This window comes from Arachis ipaensis, chromosome B04, assembly GCF_000816755.2.
Source record: "Arachis ipaensis cultivar K30076 chromosome B04, Araip1.1, whole genome shotgun sequence".
Classification (NCBI taxonomy): domain Eukaryota; kingdom Viridiplantae; phylum Streptophyta; class Magnoliopsida; order Fabales; family Fabaceae; genus Arachis; species Arachis ipaensis.
The window spans coordinates 114753705-114781429 of NC_029788.2; the positions used below are offsets into that span (position 1 = coordinate 114753705).

General features: G+C 36.7%; 1 protein-coding gene across 2 annotated transcripts; it reads right to left on the reverse strand.

Annotated features, from left to right (window-relative positions):
* On the reverse strand, positions 803-26488 carry LOC107639785 (BEACH domain-containing protein C2). Of its 2 annotated transcripts, XM_021121669.1 has the most exons (33): positions 26200-26488; positions 25720-25770; positions 22520-24572; positions 20617-21404; positions 17969-18661; positions 17477-17611; positions 16770-16874; positions 16266-16379; positions 15584-15660; positions 13347-13428; positions 12888-13211; positions 11718-12283; positions 10410-10494; positions 10130-10324; positions 9280-9825; positions 9061-9204; positions 8314-8772; positions 7849-7994; positions 7448-7517; positions 7001-7084; positions 6786-6842; positions 6628-6696; positions 6453-6539; positions 6247-6363; positions 5150-5299; positions 4918-5002; positions 4713-4833; positions 4521-4617; positions 4138-4251; positions 3022-3388; positions 2002-2786; positions 1568-1690; positions 803-1203 (listed from the first exon to the last, which is right to left on the reverse strand). In XM_021121669.1, exons 3-33 carry the CDS (start codon positions 24513-24515, stop codon positions 1126-1128), a joined length of 8859 nt encoding a protein of 2952 aa, XP_020977328.1. In that variant the 5' UTR covers positions 24516-24572; positions 25720-25770; positions 26200-26488; the 3' UTR covers positions 803-1125. The 2 variants fall into 2 exon arrangements, with proteins under 2 accessions (XP_020977328.1, XP_016198874.1); XM_016343388.2 differs by lacking the exon at positions 25720-25770.

Sequence of the window (27725 nt, forward strand, 5' to 3'; positions counted from 1 at the left end):
TAAATATTAATTTTATTATAAAATTAATTAATAAGATCTATTCAAATATCTAAATTAAAATGATAAGATAATATATAAAAATTATTTAGGTTGGCGTCTATTTTAATAATTTTGAGTAGTATAATTCAAACAATATTTATTTTACTATAATCAATTTTGATATAAAAATTGCCAAATATAAATCATTTTAACACAAACTTATTTTTCATTAAAATCAATTTTATACCCATTTATAAACTGTAGTCCAAACACACATAGTCGATCAACAGTGTTAAAATTTGATCTTTTTCATTGCAAATCTTTATCAATTATATTAACCGTATACCAAAATTAGTTATCAAAGTTGAATATACATTAAAATACAAAATACATATTAAAATAAGTTAAATTATACAAAATTATACATATATTTATACATAAATACATAATAACTAATTTTAATATTCACATAGCATTTTTAACCTTTATTCCCCTCAGAACCCAACTTAAATCAACCCCTTGGGAAACCAAAATACACAGGCGCGCGCGCGCACAATTTTCTAAAGCATTTTGGTCAAATAACAAGTCATATGAGCAGAGTAGGACCTAACTAGCTATGTAACCCCTCAAGCTCCAATCTCATTATAAACGCTTATCGGTTAACTTACCTGTAATTAGAGAGGAGATAATCGAGAAAAAAACAATCAGACCAAAAAAAAGGAAATCAAACAAGATGATGAATTGAATTGTAGTTATCTCAATCTCCTAAAGAATTTTGAAGACTCAACCTCAGCAATGTTTCTGTCTCAAAACAACAGCGGCGTTACAAGAAAGAATATCTCTATTATAGCTTCATTCTCTTTAATTAAAAAATTGGGAACAAAAATTAATGGCTCAAACCTCAAGTCACAACTCAGAAGCTTGTCCAATATCCAACGCTTCAGCACAGCTGTAATAATAGCAAAGAACCTCAACTAAATCTAAGAACCTAAAACTTGTGGTATCAATTGGATGTTATACATATTTTACAGATATATGAACAATAGGGATGCAAACCAACGAACAAAAAGGAGTATCATAACGTCAACCTAATTTTCCTAATTCATATTGTTTAGATCTGTAATCGAATGGTGTGTATCCTAAAAGCTATGAATTTATAAGAGGCCGAAGCCCATCTCCTTCCCAGCCAAGCTTGAGCATTTGATCGACCACTTTCAAGCTTAACTGCAAACAATAAGCAGCAATGTCAAAACCCATCAAATCGTGCAGGCATTGGAGAACAATCAAACATGTTATTGGTAACATAATTGTTATTTGAAAACAATTGAAGGTTGTCTAAACGGAACAACTGAACAACTTATAGTTGATAAGGAAATAGTTTAAGTTTTCAGAAGTTGGTAAACAATGTGTAACTTCTAGAAAGTGAAAGAAAAACAATGTGATCATTGATATCACTCTAAATAACGTGCAATCATGATTAGTTTTCAAGAAACTATGAAACCGCAGGCATAATATATTCAGTACAACTTTATAAGAATCAGAAGACTGTTATTTGACGAAGATACTTATCAAGAAAGATTTAACTTACAGCTGGGTCAGTGAAGATTATCAATTGTTTATTTGAAGTTGAAACTAGAAGATTTGTGTTATCCTTGTTTAGTGCCACAGCTGTGAGATCCTGTCCTTCTTCCAACTTCAACACATGAAATACCTAGAAGAAACATGACATTGGCGTTGAGTGACAGTTTGGTGAAATAGCAATGTATATGAATACCGACAGAATAATTCCACATCAATAAGAGTATTCACTAGGATTTATTAGAAGCGGATTGTTTACTCTGAAAATTCAAATATTCATGTGTTCTATGTTAATCTGCCAATAACAAGAAATAAAGCATGCTAATTTGACAGTTGGTTATTCCTGATGAAAACTTTCCCATGGTGCATGAAAACAAGGAATAAAATGTAACAGGTTGACGCACAATAAATTTAAGAATTATCACTGATATCTTAATCCTGTACCTGCAGGGTGTGCATATCTAGGAAACATATTGATGGTGATGGAACATCAATTCTGTTCCTTTCATTTGTTTCTTCCGATTCTAAATCAAAATCGACAATTCCCGACTTAGTCAACTGCAAATTCAGGCTGTTATTATAGGATCCCCCATTTGGTAGAGAATTTATTCCCATCAAGGCACTCCTACCATCCACAGAAATTTCTAGGCAACTGACACTGCAAAAGTAAGATAACTGTGTGTTTGCGATCGGAGCACCATTGAGAGTAAAGGTACTAAGAGTATGCTGTGACTCATTCCAAGTCATCACAATCCCTTCAGAGGAAAGGCAGACAACATGGGCCTGCACACCATCCAGCCTTCTCATTAGACGTCCCCTTCTTACAGAGTGCAGGAGAACACCTGATGAATGGGAGCATGAAACAACTATTCCAATATCTGAATTAACACAACAACTAAGTATTTCACTCCGATGCCCCCGAAGCACATGTATAGGACCCTCAATACGACGCCTCCGATCCTTTTCTGTCAAGATTGATGATGAACCACTACTGGTTGAAGATGGTTTACCAGTCCTGGGAGAATGTTCTGATATGACACCTGGGTTAGACACAAGTACTCTATGTAATCTCCAGAGTAATACTGTTGTATCCCGGGATCCTGTCACCAAGTAGTTGCTATCTGGCGAAAGACTGACGCAAGTCACAGGAGCACAATGTGAATAAGCTGTTTCTAAGGTTTTAGCGCTGTCTGAGGATATTAGTCTGATACTATTATCAGCATGCCCACCTAATAAGCATCCAAATTTTCAAAATTAGATGTAAAATACAAAATATAGGCAACACCAATAAAAGGTGATGAGGGTAAAATTTCATAATGTGAATATACTCTCTCTCTCTCTCTCTCTCTCACACACACACACACACACACACACACACACACACATTTTGCTTCCTAAGTCCTAACCAGACACACCTAGTGATTATAAACTTGATCCGAACAATTTTAGTTCTTCTATATTTACCAGTAATGATTTCTTTGTCGCATGTTATTGACACGATAGCTTGACTTCTAATTCCAGATGCAGAGAATGCCACTGCTTGAGGGAATTGCCACTCTTCACCAGATGCAGCTGGCGCTTTGAACATGCGCATAAATGTACCACCACTGGAGCTTGATGTTGTTTTCGCATGTTGAAAGAGGAAAGGAGTACCCTGGCCGTCAGGAGTATTTGGTTGCCACTTGTGTTGTGCAACATGAGCAGCTGGTGCGTTCATGTCAACAACCACAACTGTATCTGAAGATGCATGAATGGCAGCCGCAGGAAGATTGCACCGGTCAGGTGATGGAACAGCGTATGGTTTGACTTCTTTTGGGTTGCGGAATATTGTCTAATACAGAAAGAAAGGTAGGCAGTATGAGCAAAATCACTTGCACTTACCATCAACAATCAGAGGGAACAATAACATGAAGCAATTGAAGGGTATCTCAAACAACATTATTATAGAAGTTTTAGCGCAAGTAAGCAATAACAGTCAGACTCATGAGAAATATTGCTCACAGCTTTTCAAAGATTAGTGGCAATAAATATTCTATATTGTCACCCAAAAGAGAAAGCTCAGCTAGATTTGATAGGCTGCAATACCTTGAGCAATCAACAAGTTTCCTCAAAAAGCTATAAGTGACTGCCTTTTAGGGAAGAATAGAACAAGTGTTTATAAGATGTGGAATGCAGCTTGATATATCAGAGATGATCCAGGAATATGCATTGCATATTGAGCTGGCTCAATCAATAGCATTAAGGATTATTTCTTTAGATTTAAAAACCATTTGTGAGCCTTCAAAGAGCCACTCAGTCACTGGAAATCACCATCATTATCACTCCTATTAATGTTTCAAGAGAGCTCTAATTACAATTTTTTATGGTGCAAGTCATTGGAAAGAATACCAATTATAATGATTTTTTCCACATTCGAAGTAATACTGGTTACTGGTTATAGAAGGCAAAAGGAAAGCATATATATACATATAAGAAACAATAAAAAGGGAGGAAAGCACAGTCATGCACAGAGGGTACTCATTCAAGATGTAATTTTACGAATTTTTATCAATAAAAGCCGTTTAAATAACCAGCAGTTACCTGCAAATGCAAAACTTCTGCTAATGGCATTTTCTTCAAGTGAGGAACAGTCAGGAGTTGCGATGGCGTTTGTCCAAAGTATCTAATCTGATCTTGTGTGGCTCGTTGTTGTACCTATAATTTTCAAGTACAATAGAAAACAATAAGCTACAAAAACATTAAGATAAATAATCACAAGACGTTGTGACAATAAATCATTTAAAAAGGAGCAACAATGACAGAAGTTATGGTCACAGAAGATGAATAAACAGGGAAATGGAATTTCAAATTTTCAATGGTTAATACAAAATTCAATTCATTGATTAAAGTTCATAAAAAAATTGTTGAGATAACTCTGCATATAGGAATTGAATAGAAATTATCGATAGGAAAAGGAGACATACAGGATCAGAGATTTTATCAATATCCACTGTCCCTTCATAGGTAATATAAAAGAAAACATTATTTGCTGTAACAGCTTCCTTGCCCCGTTGTTTATACCTGCATATTCAAACTCATTGATGATACCGGTACAAATTATTAAAAAAAAAAACTAATTGGAGAAGGGACACCTTATGTGCATATTAGAAACTTACCCAAATATGAGGTCAATCCACTCATGCAAATGAGCAGATACATACTCGCTCTCCAAAGCCATCCGATGCTTATGAATAAAATCAATTGGAGACTCAGCCCAGGCAGGAAGCCTTACAGTATCTGACATTGAGAAGTTATTAGCCATGATAAGCATTTGCAGTATACAATGTAATCGTACAAAAAAGCAGCTGTAGAAAATCTTACCAAGCTTTTCTCCCAACTGTGTTGTGCCGAAATCAATTGAATTTTCATTTGTAAGGACCTCAGGGAGGTAAAATAGCTCAGGAACCTAAGAGTTTAAATGAAAAATTGCTTATGATAACATTTTTGTAAAACCATGAAAAGAATTTAATATTAGAAAAAAACATTAAAGTCTAAGGCAAACAGAAAGAAGCTACTTAATGTACACTAGCATATTAACTAATCATTTTCATACCAATTCCTTCACATCGCTCATGTCCTCTAGAACTCCATTCCAAGTAGCAGAAATATCAGAAAACATCCGATCTGCATGGTCAAACTTTCCACCTTGCAGTTGAATTGCAAGGGTAGTGAATGGTTCAACCCTAACAAGATAATACAGAACCTGCAAAAGTATATAATAAACGTTAGTGCCTTCAAGATCAGCAACTAAAATATTCATGCTAGATAACTACATCTACATAAGGGAAATAACTTTCTTAAGTGTCAACTTTTCCTTATTGACTTGTAATTAGCAAGCCTATATCTGGGAATATATGTGGAGCTTCTGTTAAGATTCTTTTTCTCGTTTCAATTTTCCAAGGTCTTCGGCTTTTCCCCTAATATACAATATTTCGCAATCAGCATAAACAAATTCTATTGAAATTCACATTGATTCTTGATCGAACGATGCCCTATAACCCTTTCACTTAAAGGTATGTTTGCAGACAAAGTCTTACCCTTCAATCCCTTCCCTTCCCCCCTTCTCCAAAATCTGTTGAGATTGTGGGTTTTAGGTAGGAGAGGAAAAAAAAGGTACAATATAGATAATATGACAATACTGATATGAGTATATTGTGGTGTGTTACAAGAGGAACATTGAATCCTCTAATAATATAAAATGCCTAATCCTATCAAATAAGGAAAGAATCATAGAAAATGAAAAAACATCAAAACTAATCCTAGGAGATACTATATGATATGCGAAGATGTGATAAATATATCATAATATGTACTCTTAATTACTAACAATAGGAACTCGTAAACACACCCTTAAAGTCCAAATTTTGCAGTTGCCGTTCATAGAACCCAGAAAGCTTCTATTTCGAACCAAGTGAATGCAAACTACTCCTACCTTTAGTAAGCCATAATAAAAAACCAATTTGTGTATGGCACCATTACTTTCCCACAGAAACAGGTGAACTGGTTAAAACCTGTGCATATATTGTCTTACATCACATAGGCCCTCAGAATGAGAGAGAAAAGGCATCTATTTAACTATATCTAAGTATGACCAACTAGAAAGTCATTGTTATGTTGCCATTTGGAAAGAAAAAAAAAGGTGGTACCCACAGTTCCTGCACTCGAGTAGTGTGATCCATAATGGAATTTTGGAATAACCGGATCATCAAAGCTAGCATATCTCTCTTGAAATCTCTCCAGACGCTCTGGGTTCAGTGCCCCAATAGGCTGCATGACATTAAAAGCTTTTATTATGAGAATGAGAGAAATAAATATTTCTGCCACCATTGATTGAAGCAATATTCAGGATATAACACCTTTGAAAGATCGCGATAAGAAGAAGGGTTAGAAAGATCCAAGCTCTCTGAATTGTAATCAGAAAGAATCCATGGGAAGACCGGATACTGCCAAAAACAGGTAAGATGATAAATGAACAACATCATGACACATTATTTGCTTAAATAAAGAAACAAATTAAGAAGAAATGATTACCTGGGTAATATCATTATAACTACGCCCAGCCAGTGTATTGAGTTGCATTAGATATTCAAAATTGCTGATCTGTGCAAGAGAAGTATAAAAGTCATGTCCACAAGCAATGGTAAGATATTATAATATACACATGCTATCTATAACGAATTAACCCCTACCTCCCATCTAGCCCAGCGCTCCATAAGTTGAATTCTTTTTAAAAGTTGTTCAGGCCTCTGCAATGAGAAGGTATCACAACAATATAAACCCCCAAAAAATAATAAAAATGATCGTGACAATAAAAAAAAAAGGATCACATCAACACCAATTCAAAATTTCTCTCGAAACCAAAGATTTGAACTTCAAGAATGCAAACTAATAGAAATGCTATTACCTGAGTTGCCAGATATATATTGTTTAAGTGTGGAGGTCGCGCTTGAACAATTGCTCGATAAGCATTTTTTCGCCCTTCGCTACTCTGAAAGGAAAAACAAGCAGTGAATGTCAAAGAGAATAATAAAACCATCAGGGGATCATCGACCAAGCTTTTGAGACATTAACCACTTCCCCAAANNGTGAGGGGAAAAAGACAACAAAAAAATCTAGAAACATGTCTGTTCTTTATCCATGCTTCAAGGCTTCTGCATGACTGCCTGAGGATTGTAATCAAGAAATAGAAATATTTCTGAGCATCCACTTAATAATTGGAAGACTACAAGTGAACAATGTTACAATAAATGATTATATCATTATAGAGTATCAAGTACAGGCTAAAGGAACAACCCCTGGGAGGTGGAGGAAAAATGAAACGAAATAAAGTGGCACACTTAAGAAGGAATACCCCAAAGTCAAAGAAGAAGTTTGAACGATCCACCATAAATAACTCCAAAGCACTTCTTCTAAGGAGGTACCTGCAATAGGAATCAAAACCTATAAATCACCGAATCATGCATTTGTGTTTCCCATAACGAATGTCCAAAGAATATGAAAAATAACTTTGGTCATTGATAAAACCGACAAGGCAGAAGCAGAATTTTTCCTTGTAGCTTAGCAAGGGAAGACACTACTATACAAGAGAGAAACACTCAATTCTTTCTTAACTACAATATTCCCACAGGCTCAAACAAATATCGGCCACATAAATGCACGGTCAACAACACAACATATAAGTCATACTTCAAATGGGAACACAAAAGTATAATGGCCTGAATAGATGATAAAGAATCCAGAAAATGAGCTCACCTCCGACTATAGATTTGATGAAGGGATGACATTAACCAACTACGATCCTTTTCTTGGTCTCCCACCTCAGAACTGGAATCTACAGAGTCCTTTGTGGTTCTGCTCTCACTGCTATCAATTATAAAATTTATCCTCTTACTGGTTATCTACAATTAGAGAGCAGTGTACAATATCAGCAAAAAATTACCATACCTAAGCAAAAACAATTAAAATTTAACCATACACCTTTCCTGCAATATAAAATTAGAGCAAAAGTTTTCATACAACTTTGCTTTTCTTGTATGCCACTCATCCAACTCAGTAAGATCACACTTGTAATGATTTATACCAAACACTACAACATTTACAATTTCACATCATCAATATAACCAGGAAATTCCAACACCTGGGAGGCATTCACATGTATAACTAAAAACAGCACATAAAATATTATTGTAAGTAGTTACACTAGGCCCATAGACTTACTTGAAAAATTCCCCGTACGACTTTGAGTGGCCGTACCATTGATGATGGCAGCTCAAGAACAATTCTTTCATCAAGCTCACTGGGAACATACCCAGGTGCAATGGCTGAAGAACTATGCACAATGTGTTCATCACTTGCAAGTTGTGTACAACTAGATTCTAAAGATAACTGCACACTCTTCTCTGCAGATTCAGAAAACCTAGTCTCATTTTCTCCTTTCTCTTCAATATCATTAACCCTAGCATCCAAATTGTCTATTTCTCCTTGTTCTTCATATTCATTGACGGTCTCTGGTGAGAATGCTTCTGATGACAACATTGGTGTGTTCTGCTCATTTCTCTCCTCAGCAGAATCATCATAATTGGCCGCAGATCCTAAATGATCAGACCCTTGGTAATTCCTCCGCAAACATCTTTTCATCCTGGATGAACTTTCCATGAAATCTAGCTTCCAGAAAACCTAGGAAATTATAGAATAAATAGCATAATGAATTCAACTTAGGTTTTCAATATTTGATCATGTTTTGTTAAGTTTAATAGTTTTAAACTTTCAGTATTAGCATATGTATATAAGTTGGCCATTCCAAGTATAAGCACCAGTGAGCAGACAACAACCAATGGAGGGCAATTTCCCTAAATTAGCATTGTCATGATACTATCAAAGCAAGAATTTATGGCCAGAAATGGATGAGAACATAAGATCCGTAATGAAAGTACAAAGAACTGTTATCATAAATTCATGACATACACGAGGTGGATTGCATAAGTGATCTGCAGAAGGCCCAAAAAGACTCTTTGTTTCAAGTAAATGGTGAATAAGTTTGCGCCATGCACGGACTCCAGTTGTGATTCGATGCCGAGCAATTACAGCAACATGAGCATGCCTGTCAGTCTGAAAAAACCAGGAGATATTGAATGTTGTTTCTCATAATAGTATGAATACAATAGGAACAATTAGCAAACAAACCTCAGAACGTTGCATGTTCCTTGCTAGGGCCAAACTGGCAACAAGAACAGCAATATATTTATATGCAAAAGCATTAAAATCTTTCCCATACACTGACTTTGTATCAACTGGTTGCAAACATTCCATCCAGGCAACTCCCATTGCTTCAGAAATATTCCACCTCTTAACCCGTTCCATATCACTAGCACTCCTCCGCTGTGCAGATGTAGCCATTGCAACAGCACTAAGACCTCTACCAGAACCAATCTTTGCAAATCGTTCAAGATCACGAGCAGCTGCCAAAGCAGCAGCTTTTGCAGAAGCCTTGTCCTTCGGAAGGGGTGGTGTCTTATTAGGGACTTCTGCAGGTTTCTGAAAGCTTGCAAACGTATTGAGCTTATTCTGTTTCCGTTCCAGCATTGAGGTATCACGCCTAAGATGGGAAGCAGATGTAGGAGCTTGGCTTTCACCACCTGAAGTACCAGCTGCAACCATAGCTAATGCCATTGCAGCAGGTGGAGAAGCAAAAGCAGCTGCCCAGGCTGGGGATATCATAGCAAGAGCTGCCTGAAAGAAGCATCGAATGTGTATCTAAATTCTTTTATAGTAAAAAACAGTCAAGCCAATGACAAAGAGAAAAGATTAGGATTCAAAAGTAAAAATTTCTCTTGGACATGTTGAGAGATTCAAAAGCTAAGCTTCCCTGATCTTTGGTATATTTTGTTATTCTTTGGGGGATCTCTTATCCTCCAATGTTGTAACATTCTTTTACCCATCTTAATGATATTCTTCTTTTATCCCCCAGAGAGACAATCCTCACTAAACCCTGTAAATAAAGAAGGTATATACATGCAAATATAGATTAGAGTACCTCAATTGGCAGGGAATCAGCAGCCAATGCACGACCGTCTTCCATAAGAGGATTCAAACCATCAGCAGTAGCAAGCTCATGTATACCAGCTAAAATGGGTCGCCACCTCCTTAACACAGCAACAAATGGTGGTAAAATAGCCTCAAGGTACTTTTTACGAAGAGGTTTTCTGTCACTGCTGACAGCATGGTATACCTGACCAGATGTTGTACCATGGAAACAAAAGTGATTATACACACGAAAAAGACACAAAAAAAAAATGACAAGCTGAAACACAGACCTCTGAATAAAGCACGCAAGATGCCACCAAGACTCTCTGTCTCTTCGAATCAGATATTGGCATGTTGAGAACAGGAGAGAGAACACTGTTCAAATTAGAAATAAATAGACAAGATTAAGCTTATTTAAACTACCATCAGTTTGTACGAGATATAATTTTGAAACTTTATAATCAATTGTACAAATAATGCAAAAACAAATAAAGAAAAATAGCAATTAACATTTTTCTATAACTTTATCACTTCATTATGTGTATTCCAGACTCAAAGACAAAGAAACAAAAGAGTTTATCTTTCAATTAAAAAGAGTAATTAAGATGATGAGTGCCAAATTATAAGGAATTTAGAAGGTGGGGATCCTCCTCCATAATGAAGAATGGAAAACTAGAACTACATGGGAAAAGTTTAGCCCATCCACTCAGCATATCAGCTAAAGAAACTCTTTTGAAAAGCAATATCCATTATCAGAGTAAAACAGTGAAACTTGATTATTCAATCATGCATAGGTTGTCAAAATTAGAGCTTTATCCGACTTTGAATGGTCATCAGAACTCAAAGTAATTTCTAGAGTTGACCATACAAGTAAAATCCAGACTAGGAGTTCCCGTTCTATAATGAAGTATGAATGAGGGAGTCAAGAAAGCAAACTTCTGTATCAGTCATGTGTGGAGAAAGAAAAAAAGATATAAAAGATCAGCTGTTTCAAAATGTTGTAAGATCTAACCAGAAGATGGACTCAGATGAGAGAAAGACTGAGTGCAGATGCAATGAATACATTGCATCTATCTAGTCATAGGAAATGTGATATTATTAGTCTAATGAGGATGAGCAATATTTGTTTGTTTCAAGTCAGAACCTATGCTATGTTCTGGACTAAGCTGTGCAATATGTCGTACTCCTAGCATGCTGGCTGAATTCACTGTGGCCCAACCCATCGGGTTATTTTTTGGGTCCCAATAGAACCTTGCATCCAGGTCATATATAAGTGACCCAACCAACCCACATGATTTAAGTCCCACAAAGGGGGCAGGGGGTATTGCATCTAAGATTTTTCCATTCCAATTCTTTGGTTTATGAAATTAAGAAAAATGCAATGGAAAAAAAAAAAGGACATAGACGGAGGTGATGAAAGTAGAAATTAAGTGCTGCTAACTACAGGGAAAATGAGGAATGGAAAGCAAGTTAGCATCAATGTAGCTGGACCTTGTGTGAAACTTCTTCAAGAAAAGATCCAATCTATGCCAATGATGATTCTTCACTAATGGGTTAAAAAATGGACAACCAATGATCGAATGAATGGGATGTTTTACCTCCACAAAAGTTCTGAGCGTGATTTTCTTCCTTCAGACACTGGATCCGCAATACTTGGATTCATTATCAGCATATGATCTTCTCCATCATCATCTTCTCTCATTGAAAGAAGAACCATTCGAAGCATGCACAAGAATGGTTGGTCGCTGTCTAAAAGCTGGTATAGTGCAGCCATCCCTCCCATTCCAGTACCTGATCCTCCACCAATACCAAGACCACCACCCAGCCCAGACTCATCTAGCAATAATGCTTGGAGCATTGCCACGGATTTCTTCACCAAAGGAAGCTCAAGCCAATTGCCGTTGGCATCTTTCTCTAAGGCAGACTTCCAAAAGTCCCATCCACTCCCACCACCACCAAATGGAACTGTATTTGGTGGAAGTCCAACACCATACCATAATCGACTCCTATATTTCCAGCCATCAGCTAAATCCTTAGAACAGGACCCATATGACACAAAAGCACTAGAAACAGATTCGTAAGGCTCAGCTGCTGATGCAGCAGCAAGCCTTTCCATCACTGAAGGAGGGATCTGGCCACTTTCATCAGCCATTGAAGAAAGGACCTAAAAGTTCTAGACAAAATGAGTTTAAATAATATAGAAGTAGGCAAGACTTTAAACAAAAACGAAAATGAGCAAGACCAAAAAGTTTACAATAACAAGAATGAAACTGATTAACAAGCCAATCAAAGAAGAAATCAAGAAACAAAAATAAAAAGCTTTACATGTTTCTTAAATAGAACAAATGCTGAAGTTGGATATTAAGGATAAAGCTGAGAAAAGTATTTAGGTATAAAAATAATAAAAAAAAAGGGGCAGCCTAGTGCACAAGCATCCCGCGTTAACGCAAGGTCTGAGAAAAGGCCTCACCCAAAGGGTGTAATATAGACAGCCTAGCCTGATAATTACATATCAGTGGCTGCTTCCTGCTTCCACGGCTTGAACCCATGACCTTGAGGTTACACGGAGACAACTCAACCATTGCTCCAAGGCTCCCCTTCATTTAGGTATAAAAAATGGTATGAAGTTGTGTGATACATAGGAAATCAAGATGGCATGAGGACAGCATATCACCATTGCAAGGTTTGGAGTAATAATAGAAACAGTATTTGAGATGCATGATATAAATGCAACAGATTCATATTTATTTCTGACATAACACGCATACATCTAGAGGGACTCCCGCAGAGCCACTAGATAAGGATCTGCCATCTTCCATCATTTCTGATGATTCTTCAATTGTTGATAGTGAAATTGAGCGATTATTGGTTGGATAAGTATGAGAAACGGAGGATGGAGAACCAGCTACAGCACGGGAAGAAGATTGTCTGCTCTGTAACCGTAGGTGATCCTCAACAAGCATGAGTATCACAATAGCATTCTCTACTAAGGCTACAGAAAGTTGGGCAGCACTCTCAGCCTCCGCCTTAGCATCTCTAGGTGATAAACCCTCGGCAGCAACTCCAGCAGCAGCAGCAGCAATAACTTGAGTCTGCAAGGAACAGAATGTANNNNAAAAAAAAAAGAAAGAAAGGGGATTGGGAGGAGAATATCAGAAAGAACAACTCAACCATGGCAAAGCCTATAATGCAGAAAACTTTTTACAAGAAAGATGAAAAAGTAATACCTGAACCTGCAGTTCTCTAGCAGCAAAGTCCAGCAAGCCCCCCAAGAGCCTCCTCTTAAATATAGGCAATGATTCTTCACGTCTTCAAGACAGAAAATAATCAAGAAATTAATCATTATATAAATGACACAAAGCAAAAGCAATGGTGGCAACTTTCACTGGAAACTCAGTCAAGAAAAGGGAAGGGTTAGGTAGTGAAAGACTACATAAAAGTCTTCCTCAAATTTCTTTATAATGTTTTTCATATAACCCCACACTAAGACCATGAGACAACAAGAGAGAGGAATACATTGCAGCTGAGCAATGAAATGGAGTATTATTCAAACCGTATATTCATTATAATACATAGCACTGAATGTAATTTATTCTGGTAAAAAATGGAAAATAAATAACTTTTTTCCCTTGTCTTTGCATTTGGAAAGTAATGGGAACATATTTGAGCTGGAATTGCTGATTTAGAAGAATTTCCTCATATCTCCGCCTATATATTTGAGCTGGAATTGCTGATTTGGAAGATTTTCCTCATATCTCCACCTATCTTTTTGGCATAATGCCCCAATTAGTTCATTCTTTATATATATATATATATATAATCAGGATAAACACTTCTAGAATTTCCATTTTCTTTAAATTTTGCAAAGAGAGGTTATTGAATTAGTGTCTCTTCTTCCTTCAATTGATCATAACTATCTTTCCAATCCTTAAGAACATCCTTCAGTGGTCCTCTCTTGTAAAACTTATTTCAGTTTAGAATCCTAAAGCACTCTCCAAGTTAGGAAACATTTGTTTGGACTGTGGTTCTTAACAGAATTAAGAACAGTTGGAATCATAACAGCAATTGATCAGAACCATGGCATTGAGCAACAGGAATCATAGCACACTCAGATATTTCTTCATATGCGAAAACATCAAGCACACTCAGGCATAATGACTGATGCAATTCAGTCAAACTCATGCTACTCCATCACTAAGCTCCTCCTCAAGAGCAAGTAGGAAATCTATTATTCAGTGCACTTTGAGGATTTCAGACCAACAAAACTACGAATTTTCTTCCACCAAATTCACTTCATATTGGTAGTAAATCATTAACATCACTAAACTGTCATCTCTCCCACCCTTTTTCTCCTTCAAATCACCACTTTTGTTGTTGTAGAGCACTCTTCTGACATTTCCAGCCTGGAACCAAACCATCAAATCATCTCACCATCTGCTTCAAATCAAAGTCACAGCTCTGACTGCCTTTCTACATGGCCTTATTAGTGGCTCCAAACTTTGGCTAATCTAAACACACGCTTCCCACTATCTAGCACGTGATGGCTACCCACCAATTGTCACTTCAACTACCATAGTCAATTGCACATTTCCAGCCTGTTTCCTGTCACCTTCCACATCAACAACACCTCTGTTTACTGTTAGAAATGTCAGAAACTTTTGCCTTTTGTTGTTAGGTTCTGTATAGAACTGCCAGAAAATACTGTCAAGGTGCGTTTCCCACTAACCTCCCATCATGAATCATACCTATAATGATATCTATATCTAACTGATGTGTCTTACTGGTGAGAAATTCTCCATGGCTGAGGTATATGCAAGACTTGGCTTCATTTTAAGTTGCTCTCCAAGTTTTTCCTTACTACTCTTTCCAACTCCAGCAACCCTAACTTGCCTTGCTAGTTGTGTATGGAGTTTATGTTATATTTTTCAACCCCAGCACTCCTTTATAAACCATCCCAATATCCTGTTTCAGGCTTAATTGCTTAAAGCATGCTCATTGCCAAGTCAAACCAATTGTAATGAAAATCAGTAATTTGTGAGGAAGAATGGGGTGGCTGAGATTCCAACACCTAACCAGTTTGTCATAGATGTTTTCATATCATGTTAGAAGCTGTTAAATTTTTTGGGAAAGAATAATATCAGAGATAGGAAGAGATGTAGAAGGGGAAATGATTGTATTAACTACTTCTAACTACCATTACTCAGGCCCCAATATAAAACAAAATATATCAGCTATTTACAATAAATATCCCACAACTACCTACAACTACTAATCACAATACTGAATAAATTCGCATACTTTCAACAAGAACTAAGTCTCGTGAAAGGTTAATCTGGTAGCATTAGATAACAACCAGTGAATATTAGTATTTAACAAATGTTTACATCCTAAAAAGCTATGAACTTCCATAATAACATCATAGCACAATTGAGAAGGAAAAAATCTCCAACAAAAAAAGGGATACCTTATTCGGTGTTCTCCTATGCTGGATCCACCAACAATAGAAAGCCATTCTGCACAATGAATTGTCGCTTCAATTTCCTAGACAATCAGCAATGCTAAGCATTATGAATAAACCTGACAATGTAAATCAAACAAAATTCAAACAAAATGCACCAATTAAGTAAAATTCCAGCAGACTGATGGTGCAGATTCCAAAAAACTTCAGCAGTCAGCTGATGCTTGCTTGCTCCATTTAAAATTTCAGGTTAAAACTCACTTCCCATTAATAAGCTGAAGTGTTTGATAAATGAAACATTACAAAAAAAACATTTTAAAATATATATTGATATTCAGAGACATTGTTTTACTCTAAAGGCCATGAGTTTAGAGGATAACCACAAGATCCCCACCCACCCTCGAGCAGGAAGGTTTCTTTCCTACATAAGCAAGCCTTATGGAAACTGAAGCACATAAGAAACTGATTACAATTTCTTTGCAAGTTCAAACCATATTGATGTTCAACATTTACAAGCCCGGCCAAAAAAGCAATGATTAACACATCAATTAACATGAAAACAGGCAAACAAACTTATTGTGAATGTGGGTTGTGAACAGTAACATCATGAAAGAGCATAATTGGCAAGAATTTGCAGCAACATAAGAGGAGGCCACATAAAAATTCAACAATGCAAACAAATATCAACCTTCCATCCATCCTTTTCACGCATTGAGTGCTCCAGCATGATACTAAGGAAATTGTGTATAAGGTCTTCTATGTCTCCAATGCTTGTTGAATCAGAAAGTTTGCTTGGACCCATCTGTCAATCAAAATATTTTAGAAAAGTTAACCCCACAACACATTTACACAATGAGTTGGCATGGATTTGTATCACACCCATGAACACGCACATGCAATGTTCTATGTTAAAGTTCTTCGCAAAGCACGAATGACTTTTTGCATCCCACTCCCCAATTAGTAACCAACTACTTTTCCCTTTGAACCTTTGTTCTTTAATAGAAATATTATCAGACTCCATTAAACTTCCTGTTCACAAGTCATTGCTAAGAGTTGCTAACAAGGAAAGAAAGTAAAAACATGACAGGAACAAAATTATAAAGAAGGGAAAAAGGAAGGCAACAGAAGAGAAAGGGAGGGGGAGGGGGAGTGGGGTTTGAATTATTGAATAAATCTGTTATTGTTTGATTACCTCATAGTTTGAGATCAGCACTTCAAGAATCCACTCAGGCCATTCCTCCATGTTTGTCAAACTGACTCTATTTTCATGATGACTGCAAGCCAAAAATAGAAGATCCTGAAACCAGATACAAACAAGAAGCTCAAAACTACACAGTATAAACCAAGATATTTATTGGAAACTATATGCATAATTGGAAGCTTTTATTGCCTCTAAAACTATCTGGGAATGGGTTCTATAAGGATTGTGGCAAATACATGGACATTCATAACAGTAACTCTAACACAACATCAAAGTGACAACATCCAGGTGATAAAAAAAACAAACAAACAAAAAAAGAAAAAAATAGAAAAGAACTACTCTCATAGGACCAGTCATAACTCATAAATCAGGAACAAATTAAAAAATGAGGCGCAAAACTGCAAGGAATAACTACTTAAAATAAGAGGAAAAAACCACGTAGGTGATAAGTTACAACAAGCAATTCTGTCATAGTTTAGTTTGGCCCACCTCAGCAGCTTGTGAGAGAAAACACAAGATTATACACTAAAGTGGCATTAAGAAAGGGTCTTGGTGTTTCACAATTGATATCAAGTCTAACAACATAATAAAAATAAACCAAAAATACACAAACCGAGCAAATGCAAAGACACATTAATTTGCAGACAATTCAACAAATTAAGAAAAATAATCCAGAATGAATTCTATTAACCTAATACCTGTAGAGCCCTGCTCTGCAGTGACCTAGCAGCAAATGGGAGTGATCGCAGAAGCACCAGTAGAAGTTGTGGGTGCTCAAAGCGATGACCCGAATCATAGAAATTTAGACCATCTTCTGATGAAGAGGCATTGATCTGAAATTGAAAGAAAAGGAAGGTCAAAAGAAATATAACATGTAAGCTAAGCAAATTGAACCATTAATAGCATTTTTCAAAGGGTTTCCTTGATACACATTCAAAGAACCTAGAAGTCTTATATATTTTTTCTATTTTGTCTTCTTCTATGGTCAAATTGCAAACTTGTAAAAAGTTATTGGCAAAAAATGAGGAATTGTCTTGCATCAACAAGAGAACGGCAATGTCACATGGCAGACAAAACTTTAGTTATAAGTAAAAGGAAGTTAATTTCCCTTTCCACAACAGTATGGGAATAGTCAACACGACTGTGCTTCCATTGGAAAATGAAGATTTGGTGCAAGAATTGATGCATACCGAGGCAGCCAACAGAGCTGTGTACACATTGTTGGTCATTAGCCTATTGGGTGCCGCTTGAAAAGCCTTCTGTAGAGCATAAAGTAGAAGAGAAACCTTATCTTCAAACATGGTACCACCTCCATCATGGAGTCCAATACCCAAAAGGTTGGTTGTTGTATCAGGCGCAGCACGGGAACCAAATCTCAGATGTCCTGAAGCTACTAAAGCTCCTAAGAGACCTATAATTCTGACAACAATGCCATCACTTTTATCAACATTGTACACATTTTTTCTGGCACTATCTGCACTAATTGATAAACCTATTCCTCCTAAATTCTTGACAGAAGGAATTTCAGCAGTAAATGTCATCTTTCTATTGTCACTATAACCATTATTAGGACCATTGCCACCATCAACAGAATGAGAACCTTGGTCATCATCTTTTAAGGTGGTCTCACTTTTGTTGTCCTCCACTGCTCCCTCTTCCTGACTTTCTTCTGCAATCTCAACACTAATCTCTGTTTTTTGAATTTCAGGGTTCTTTGATGATGTTCCTATGAGACCACCATCTCCAGCTTTGGCTTCACTTTGGAGAATAACAAGAAGAGTTTCAAGCCCACCACATGCCAAGAATGCTTCTGCAAATGTGTGAGCTCTAGAAGTGTTTGGCTGGACAACCAGCCTGTAGAAGAGATGCAACACCCTAGCAACCTGGAAAATGAAGTGAACAGAATTTTCCAGTAAATATAATTTTGGTTTCATAATTATTCCAAAAGTGAAATTGAACAAAATCATTATGTGTTCACAGAAGATCTTTTCGAAACTCAATAATATCACAACCTAAGAAGCCAGAGGAATTGGCTTATTTGCATTCAACCTATCACAAATTCGCAACCTAATCCCACACACAGCAGAATAGAGTATTGTCAAGCTGGAGCTACCTCAGGTACTTAGGCTTGGTTCGGTAACACTTTTACCTTTTGAAAGTAGCTTATCAAAGCCGGCTTTTGAAAGATAGCTTTTTAAATGTTGTAATATCTATGTTTGATAAATCAAACTAAAAATAGCTTACAATAAGCACTAGCAACAACAATTGTGTTTGGTAGAATAGTTTTTAAATTTAAAAAAACCATAATAGATATAAATATAAGAGTAAATTTGGATATTTATTAATATATAAGGTAATATTAGATTTTTTAATTTTGATAAGTACAAGTCAACTTTGAATAGCTCCTCCTTAGGTGCTTCCAAAAGCACCCCTAACTTTTAAAAGCTGCAATACAAAACGAGGTGCCTCTTCAAAAAGTTTTACCAAACCAAGCGTTAGCATTCCAATAGAGACATTCATGAATGATCTCTATTAAAATCTTATCATGTAGAAGCATATGCATGGTTATACTTTTAACATGTGCACTCACACAAGAGCCTCTTTTGGACTTGAAATGTGAATTATTCATAGGTCTATTTATGCCTTATGTTGAAATTTTATCTTTATCTAGAAGACGCACAAAAAGAACCAAACTCTAGACCTTTTTAGTCATAAAAGCTTTGAACCATGAAAGGTAGCCCAATTCCGGGGATTATCATGGCATATAAAAGGCAATCCCGGGCATGGCTCCACCACTATTGAGTTTTCAATTAGAGACCAGTACCCATCCCATGACCAAAAACACCAGGAAGCAACCTTAACATGCCATACATGAGAATTGCACAGCTCAAAGTCTCTGATTGAAAGTAATTGACATAATATTTTCTTCCAAAAAGTTTAAACTATCAGGTAAAAGACATTATTTTTATCACATCTCTAACACACCACTCCTAGTGTAGAAATTGTGTAAACCCATTGACCTAAACTTCTATTAAGAAAAATGGTAGTAGCAATTAACTCAAGACCAATCTGTAATTTCATGCCATTTCATTAACCTTCTCCAAAGCTTGAGTAGGAAACTTATGAAATGGTTTCATGTTTATTATCATTGATAACCAATACACCCCAAAAAAACAGAAAAAGAAAAAAGATTTTTTTAAGTTTCTTAATATTAAAATAAGAATTTACCAAAAGATAGAGAATATAAGGACAAAAAATTCTCAATAAAAAACAGAAAAACCAAAGCCCTACCAAACAAAGAAACAAAACAGAGCCTCAAACTCATCAAAACTCCAAGTAAAGCAAAAACATTGACAGAATACCAAACAGAAGTCACACCTATCAAAAATAAAAGAAATATTGTGTATCTAATTGTTTTTTTCTATTCTGGATATCATTAAGACAAGGAAAAGTATTTTCTGCGTTTTATAAATTTGTGAAGAGAAAACAGAAAACATTGAAAATAGGAGTTTATTGTTTCACTATCTTCACCTTTTTTATTCACAAAGTTATGAAAACAGAAAAAGGTTTCACAAACCAAACAGGCCATTAGCTTTCCACTCACTCAACATTCAATTCAATATTAAACAAGTTATCATGTGAAAATTTGACAATACAAAATAAGTTACCAGGCAAGAATTAAACAAAAAAATAAACAACTTGACTATTCTATCATAAAAATAATGAATTTTGCAATATACATACGTACTGCATTTTTAGCATTCTAGACAAGTATAATAATAACTTATTTCCCAACCAAAAATTACAGGAATAATGACATCTGATCACTCTACTTTACCTGATTAGGTTGCGGACACTCAATCATAAACCCAAGTAAACATCGGACATCATCCGAGGCCAACGAAGGTGATGCTGCCACAATTAATAGTTCAATTACCACCAAGAGCTCATCAACCAAAGCATTAATTTCACCCACGGGACGCGCTGCCCCAGTCAGAGAGAAAGTATTCAATGAATTAATTTCAGAAACAGTCCAATAACATCTTCTGCAGCCATCAAGAAGCATTTGAATGGCATTTGCATCTCTCATTACTGATGACTCAGTGAAAACCATGTCTGCAAGTGATGATAGAAGCTTCTTTTGTATACCATAACTGCACAAACTCCAAATTTGTAAGTCTAAAAGTAGCGTAGTGAACAGCTGAACTTTAAGTGTATGGTTGATCTTTGGGGATTGACAAACGGAGACAACAGCAGCAACAAGTTCCTCATCTTCAACACCATCATGCTTTCTACCATCAAGCGAAGATAAGATTTGGAGAAGATAATTCAAAATTTTTGAAAGAATCTCAGGCCCTCTGCTACGAGACAATTCCTCATTGTTCCTTGGATATTGGATAGCCACAGATATAATTCGAAATATTGGGGCAGCAAGAGATGCAGTGGCTAAAGAAGGGGGAGACTTCCCTGGCTGAGGCTCCAATGTATCCTCATGTACATTGCTTATTGTCAAGGGAAGCAAAGACAAGGGACCACCATAGGCCATTGCCCACAAGGCATCGACAGGTCGCATTCGAGTAGCAACATGAACTTGCCCAAGAACCTCGGCTGGACGTCGAAGCATTCCTGGAAAATGGTGAGGATCCATTAGAAGACTACAAAATCATGCAGCAAACTGTGCACAAATTGAAACATGATAGAGATTTTGAGACAATAAATGTACGATGATTAAACACCATGGAGAGATGAAGAGAACCATTGTGATCCAACAAATGGTTGTTTGTACCATATCTTATAGTCATAAGAAATGAGGAGCACCATCTTTGACCGTAAGAATAGGCTTACATCCTAGGAAAACTAAGACAATATAGCGGTAAGAAAACAAAGTAGATAAAAGCTACTACTTTGCTAATGTATTGTGTATTTATAAAATTAAAGCTGACTGAATGCAATCAAATATTTAACAAATAACAACAAATAACATCATCACAAGACACAGCTTTATAATGAATGATCCAATTAAGAATAAGTATCTTTTAAGATTCTATACCTGTCTTCCTTCAATTTTACTTATTAATATTCATCGTAAGCTTTTTGTATTTCCACAGCTATCAATCACTGTATGAAAACAAGGTTGCATTACCTCCCTAGGGGCAAAACCCCAAATGGAATTGGAATTGTAATTGTTAAGATTCATGGTTACTTAGTGGAAATGATAAAGTAACTAGACAAAGAGAGAAAGATAATATATTACTCTTGTTTAGGAAGCTTTGGAATTGTGTTGTTAAAAGAGAAAATACCCACATATATAGGGAGGACACTGATAAATGTAGAGCATCTACTAAACTACTCTCCATAAATGCACCACCTAAACTACTAACTGCTATCTAACAACAATATATGTCAACATATTTCAACAGTAATTTCAACTTTTTATACTAAAAAGAAGAAACTTTCAGATCAGAGATGAAAAACAAGAGACAAGAACTACAGTAGAAAGCATCATGCTTAAAAGGAATCAAACAAAACAGACATGAGAAAGAACAAAAATTATGGTGCTCACAAATTCCATATCAAAAATGTTGAAACAATTTTAATTTCCATCCGATAAATCTACAGACTAAACCTCTGAAGGCTTATTCATCATGTATAAGGGGCTTCAGCATTGAAATCATATGCATTTATGCAGCGTATAAAATGTCATACTATCAAAGAAGAACTACGGAAACAAATTATCTAACCTGCAGCACCAGAAGGTGAAGCATCGGGACAGAAGCGCCCACTAAGCAAACTAGGATGATAGAGCAGGTGAATGCAACCTCCAATTTCTGAATCCAAAAGAGCACTTTCCTCTGCCCTGCTCTGCACATGGGCGTTTGTTGCTAGCCAGGGTAAACCAGCTGCATTACCAAAAGAAGGCACTATATCCCCTCCCCTAGAAGCTAGGCGTGCCATTCTTTCTGAGCCAATAGGTTCCTTGAAGATGTAGACAGGGCCCATCTCAGCAAACAAAGGGCACTGACGACGGCGCCGTTGCAACCCAGCCATGGTAGGAGGAGGGTTAGTTCCTATGCAGCAAAATGCAAGAGGTTTTGAAATTCGAGGAAACTCAAAAGGACGACTTTCATATAAAGATCCATCCACATATAACCTAACTTCACTTTCTGTTTTCCCGAGAATACCCTGCTTGCCTATATGTTCAAGACCAATGAAGTACCAGCATTGTGGTTTGAATGCATAGGTAAAGTGCAAGGATGATTTCTTTCCCCTTCCACTAGCAGTTTCAACAACCAAAAATTGAGCATGAAAATAAGCCTCTATACCCTGGTTATCACCAGTTAAAAAACTGAATAGACGTGGCATGTGTGCTGTACCCTCACCAGCAAGTGCACTAGCCGCAGCAGCGGCTGACATAGCTGATGATTTACCTGACTTAGCCGCCGCAGCTGCAGCAATTGCAGCAGCAACAGTAGCCGTATTTAATGTGTCGGCAAACGATTCAATGTAAATCCATGTTGAAAAAGCATAACCATTGATAAATGGCCAACGGCTCTCGCCTGGACCAAGTAAACCAGAACTTTCACCATCAAATTCAAACGTGCAAGCCGGTCCTCTTGACTCCTTTCCACTAGCTGCTTTCTCCAAAGCAAGCATTAATCGTGGTGCCCACATTGTGTCAAGTGTTTTTGTAATGATTTGAAGCCAACTATGAAGATCAATAACACTAAGAGAATGACCAGCCAAGTATTGCATGCAGTGGCACAAAGGTGTTCCATCCCACCTCATCCGTCCATTTAAGCCAGCATCCACAGTAAAAATGTTTTCTGCGGTTCTCAACAACACTCCTAACAGACCAGCCATTGAGCACATTGCCCGGTTTCTTGTGCAAGCCCGTAATATGGCAAGTAGTCCCCGAACCATCCGTGTCCTAGGTGACATAAAATCACCAGAATCACCTACATAAGGAAGGCAAGGAATAAGTTCACCTGCAACAATGGCAGCCCGGGAGTTCAGCATAACACTAGGAGGGTTATTATCTTCATCCTCCTCAAAACTTTCAACGCCACCCATGGCTGCAAGAAGCGAATCCACTATTAAGAAAGCCACATTTTCCGTTTCTTCACCAGTCCCAAACACTTCTGAGCCACTTGCAATATTTTTCAGCTTATCCACACCTTCAGGTTTTCCCATAATAGCAGAATCAACTAAATGCAGCAGTTCTGGAGATACATTTGGTTTAGCATGTTTTTGCTTAGGCTTTGGTGGAGAATTAACAGTACTAGAATCAAAGCTAATTGTTGGGCTAGACTGCCCATCTGACCCAGGACTATAAGGAATATTATCACGTTGCATTTCAACAACAGGGGAGGAATCATGCTCTATCGAGTACGTCCCAGATGAAGATTTAGACTCCTCCACATTTCCACCAAATAGGTTATGTGCATTATCAAAATCTGGTAATTGGTTTGAATCCTGGTACTCATTACTCTTGTCTTGATCTTTCAAAGACACTTCCTCAAACTGGTCCTCATCCATTAATGTGGGTGCAGAAACGGTACTTTGACCTTGCAAGCCTACCCTTCCATCTACATCATCAACCTTAATACTATGGGTAGCAATCACATTTTCCTGATCAAGACTATCAACAAACTCTTTTTCACCACTATCTACTACTTCGTGAGGATGTAATCCATTACCAGACAATTTCACCTCTTTCAGTTCTTCCTCATCTTCCATTATGCAATTTCTGATGAAGCTAAAAGGTATTCATTCAAATTACAAAAGCCAAACTACCTGCAAGTAATTAAATTATAAAATAAATGAATCCTATAGAACAATGAGCCCTGCCCCCACTAGGTGGACAGCTGCCAATTACTCTATTAAAAAAAATAAAAAGAAAGAAAAAGAGATCTACAAATAGAACATTTAAGATTCGCTCCAATTAAAGCAGCCATATGGTATGCCACGTTAAAAAATAAACTACATGCATTCAACCTAGAAACCACAATTTATAAAATTAAAAAGTCAACCATAAATTTAAAAAAAAAATAGTAGTTTAAAAAAAAGCCAATAAAAAGACATATATTATATCAGCATATAAAATGAAACACTATGCATATAAATCCTAAGGGTGTGTTTTTGACTGAATATCTTGGAGATATAGGAAGAAGGGAAGGGAAGGCCTGAAGCGTGGAATAGACACCACTTTATTCATGAAGCCATTTCTCAGAGCTATCAGAAAATCCCACATCGGATAAAGCTTTCTCACAGAAACAGAAAGGATGTTGTTGGAAACAGTTAGTTGTCACTATCCTAAGTGATCAGAGGAGTTAAGCTAAGTCACACTTGTTGTAGTTTCACTTTTCCGCACCTGGCTTTCTCTATATAAGAAGTCATACATGTCCAATTCATTGATAAGTTCATAGACAAAGTTTCTCAGAATTCATTTCTCTCTGTTTTCTTTATTTCTTTGCTCTGGTTCATATTCTTTGACCATGTCCTTCTCTCCCATCTATTATGGAGAGTAGATATTTAACAGGATTGGTTAAATTAGTTATTGTTAGTTGGGGTTATTTGGAAAGCTGGATGGTAGAGTTAGGTGGTTAGTTTGGTAACTAAAAGCTATTATATATAGCTCTGTTTATACTTCATTCTTTGATGATGAAATCTTCTCTTCCATTTCTTCTCTGATCCAATACCACCCCATCCAAGATCCTAACTGGCAAACACAAAGGAACTAGGAAAGGGGAACCACTACAGGACCTTTGATTTTCCTCACAGACAAATGACTCATGAGCTATCAAACGTTTGAAATTTCTATTTATTCCAACTTAACAATAAGGATTTGTGATCTCAACAAATATAACATTTAAAAAATTAAAAGAAAAAGGTCATGTACTCATGTAATCCAAGTAAGTCATGCTTTAGTAGAAGTCCTTACGTAGAAAATCTGAAGTGCTTTACTCCTAAGCTTGAATAATAACAGCATGAACTTAAGATCAAAAACAAAAATGACACGTTGTTAGAGCAAGCAAACTGAACTCCAAGCATTTTAGTCAAGTAATTCTAATAGACACGGAACCTAAACATTAATGTAACCAACGGTCATGTTCAAATGTGTTCCGGCTCATCCAATATAACTTCCGTTTTCCTTTTTCGGTAAAAATGCGTTGACAAGTTCTGGATCTTGTCAAAACGACAAAATCTAAGTAACCGAAACGTGTTGGATCAAGTAAAAGACCACAGATCTCCGCGGAACGTGGCGTGCATTTTTCAACGCGCGACTCAATCGGGAGTGAGAGAGAAAATTGAAAATGCACACAGATCGTAACAAAAACCGCCATTGCTGAAGAAGTAAAATGAACTTGCGAAAAAAAAAAAACAGTATAGGAAAAAAAATACTAATCGGAATCGGATGTACCTTTTAGAATGTTCCAGCTCAGTGATTGAATCGCGGAAACACCGATACCGAGATTTGATGAGTGGAAAATGTAAATGGCGGAGAAAATGCAGTGAGAGAAAGTAGAGAGAAAATCGGAGAAGAGGAAAAGGCGAAGTTGCGAGAGACAGGGAAAGAAAGAGAAGAGAAGAGAAGAAGAGTGTGTAAGAATCAACGGGATATGGAGGTTGGTGATGTCGTTGAGTGTTTGGAGGCAGCTAAGCTATATTCGCGTGTGGTGATTCATGTCGGGTCTTTTGCTATACAGTCACCATTTTCCCCCTTACCATCAAAGCCCGATGTTCTCTGCGCCGGTCCGGCCAAACCGCGGTAGTACCGGTTCAGTAGCAATCGGCTTTTATTTTTCTTCGGGTGTAAATTTTTTTAAATAAATTCAGTACTAATCAGTAATCAATCCACTTTAGTTATGAACGTATAACATGTCTCAAGAGTTAATGGTTAATAAATATATAAGAATATTTATAATTTTTCTATTAGATAATCTCTTGGGTGATTAAAGAAATGTTTTCAGTTTAATCTTATATTGAAAATAATAGTCCCTTTTTTGTTTAGTATAAAGAAAGAGAAGAAACTCACTTTAAAATGCAGCAACCAAACCTCCTTGTACGAGTTTCTAGATTAATGGTTCTAACCATTCTACAAATTCATAATTTCATATGAATTTCGTGTTGCATGTTTAGTCATAGTGTAGTTACAATGTTTACTAAGCACCGAATAAGCCATATTTTTCATATTCAATTTTATTCAATCGTTTCACGAATTCTTTTTATTAATTTAGCATTTAAAATATGTCCAAATTATTTATTTCACAAATTGCTCTTCGTAGGTCATATTCCACAAACTTTTGTGGGCTAATTAGGGGCCATCTTTGGGTGACGATGAAGCCAAGAAAAATTCTCCAAAGCCTAAAAAAGTTATCACAGGGACTACTTCTTCCTCTGGCGATGCTACGGGAGTAAAGAAAGGGAGCACTGTCTCACATGCTTCTACCCCGCTGATCAAGATTAATTACAAAAGGAGAAGACCTCCTTCATTTCGGAACTCACCGAATGAACCGGTTGGAAGGGTCAAGCATGGCGACGAACAGATGGAGAGCGGTGATATCCTAGAGGGAGGTACCAAGATGGAAGACAGAGGACCCTCAACGTGAGACGTTAGGGGTGGCGTTCCATCATGAAGTTTGGTTTTTTATGGATAGTGATCCTATGAACTTAATTAGTTGGAACGTGAGAGGGGCCTCTAACAAGATGACTCGCGTACACTGTAAAGAACTGGTAAAAAAATTTAATCTAGCTTTTGTTATTCTTGTTGAAACACATGTTGCTTTTGGCTCTATGAAATTTTTTTGGGAACATTTGGGTTTCACCCCTGTGGGAATTGTGGAAGCTAGTGGACACAAAGGGGTATATGGTTTTTATCCTCTGACGACAAACCTAAGTGTAGAGTAATTGCTACTATGGAACAATGTTTATCTGTTGCTATAGAAA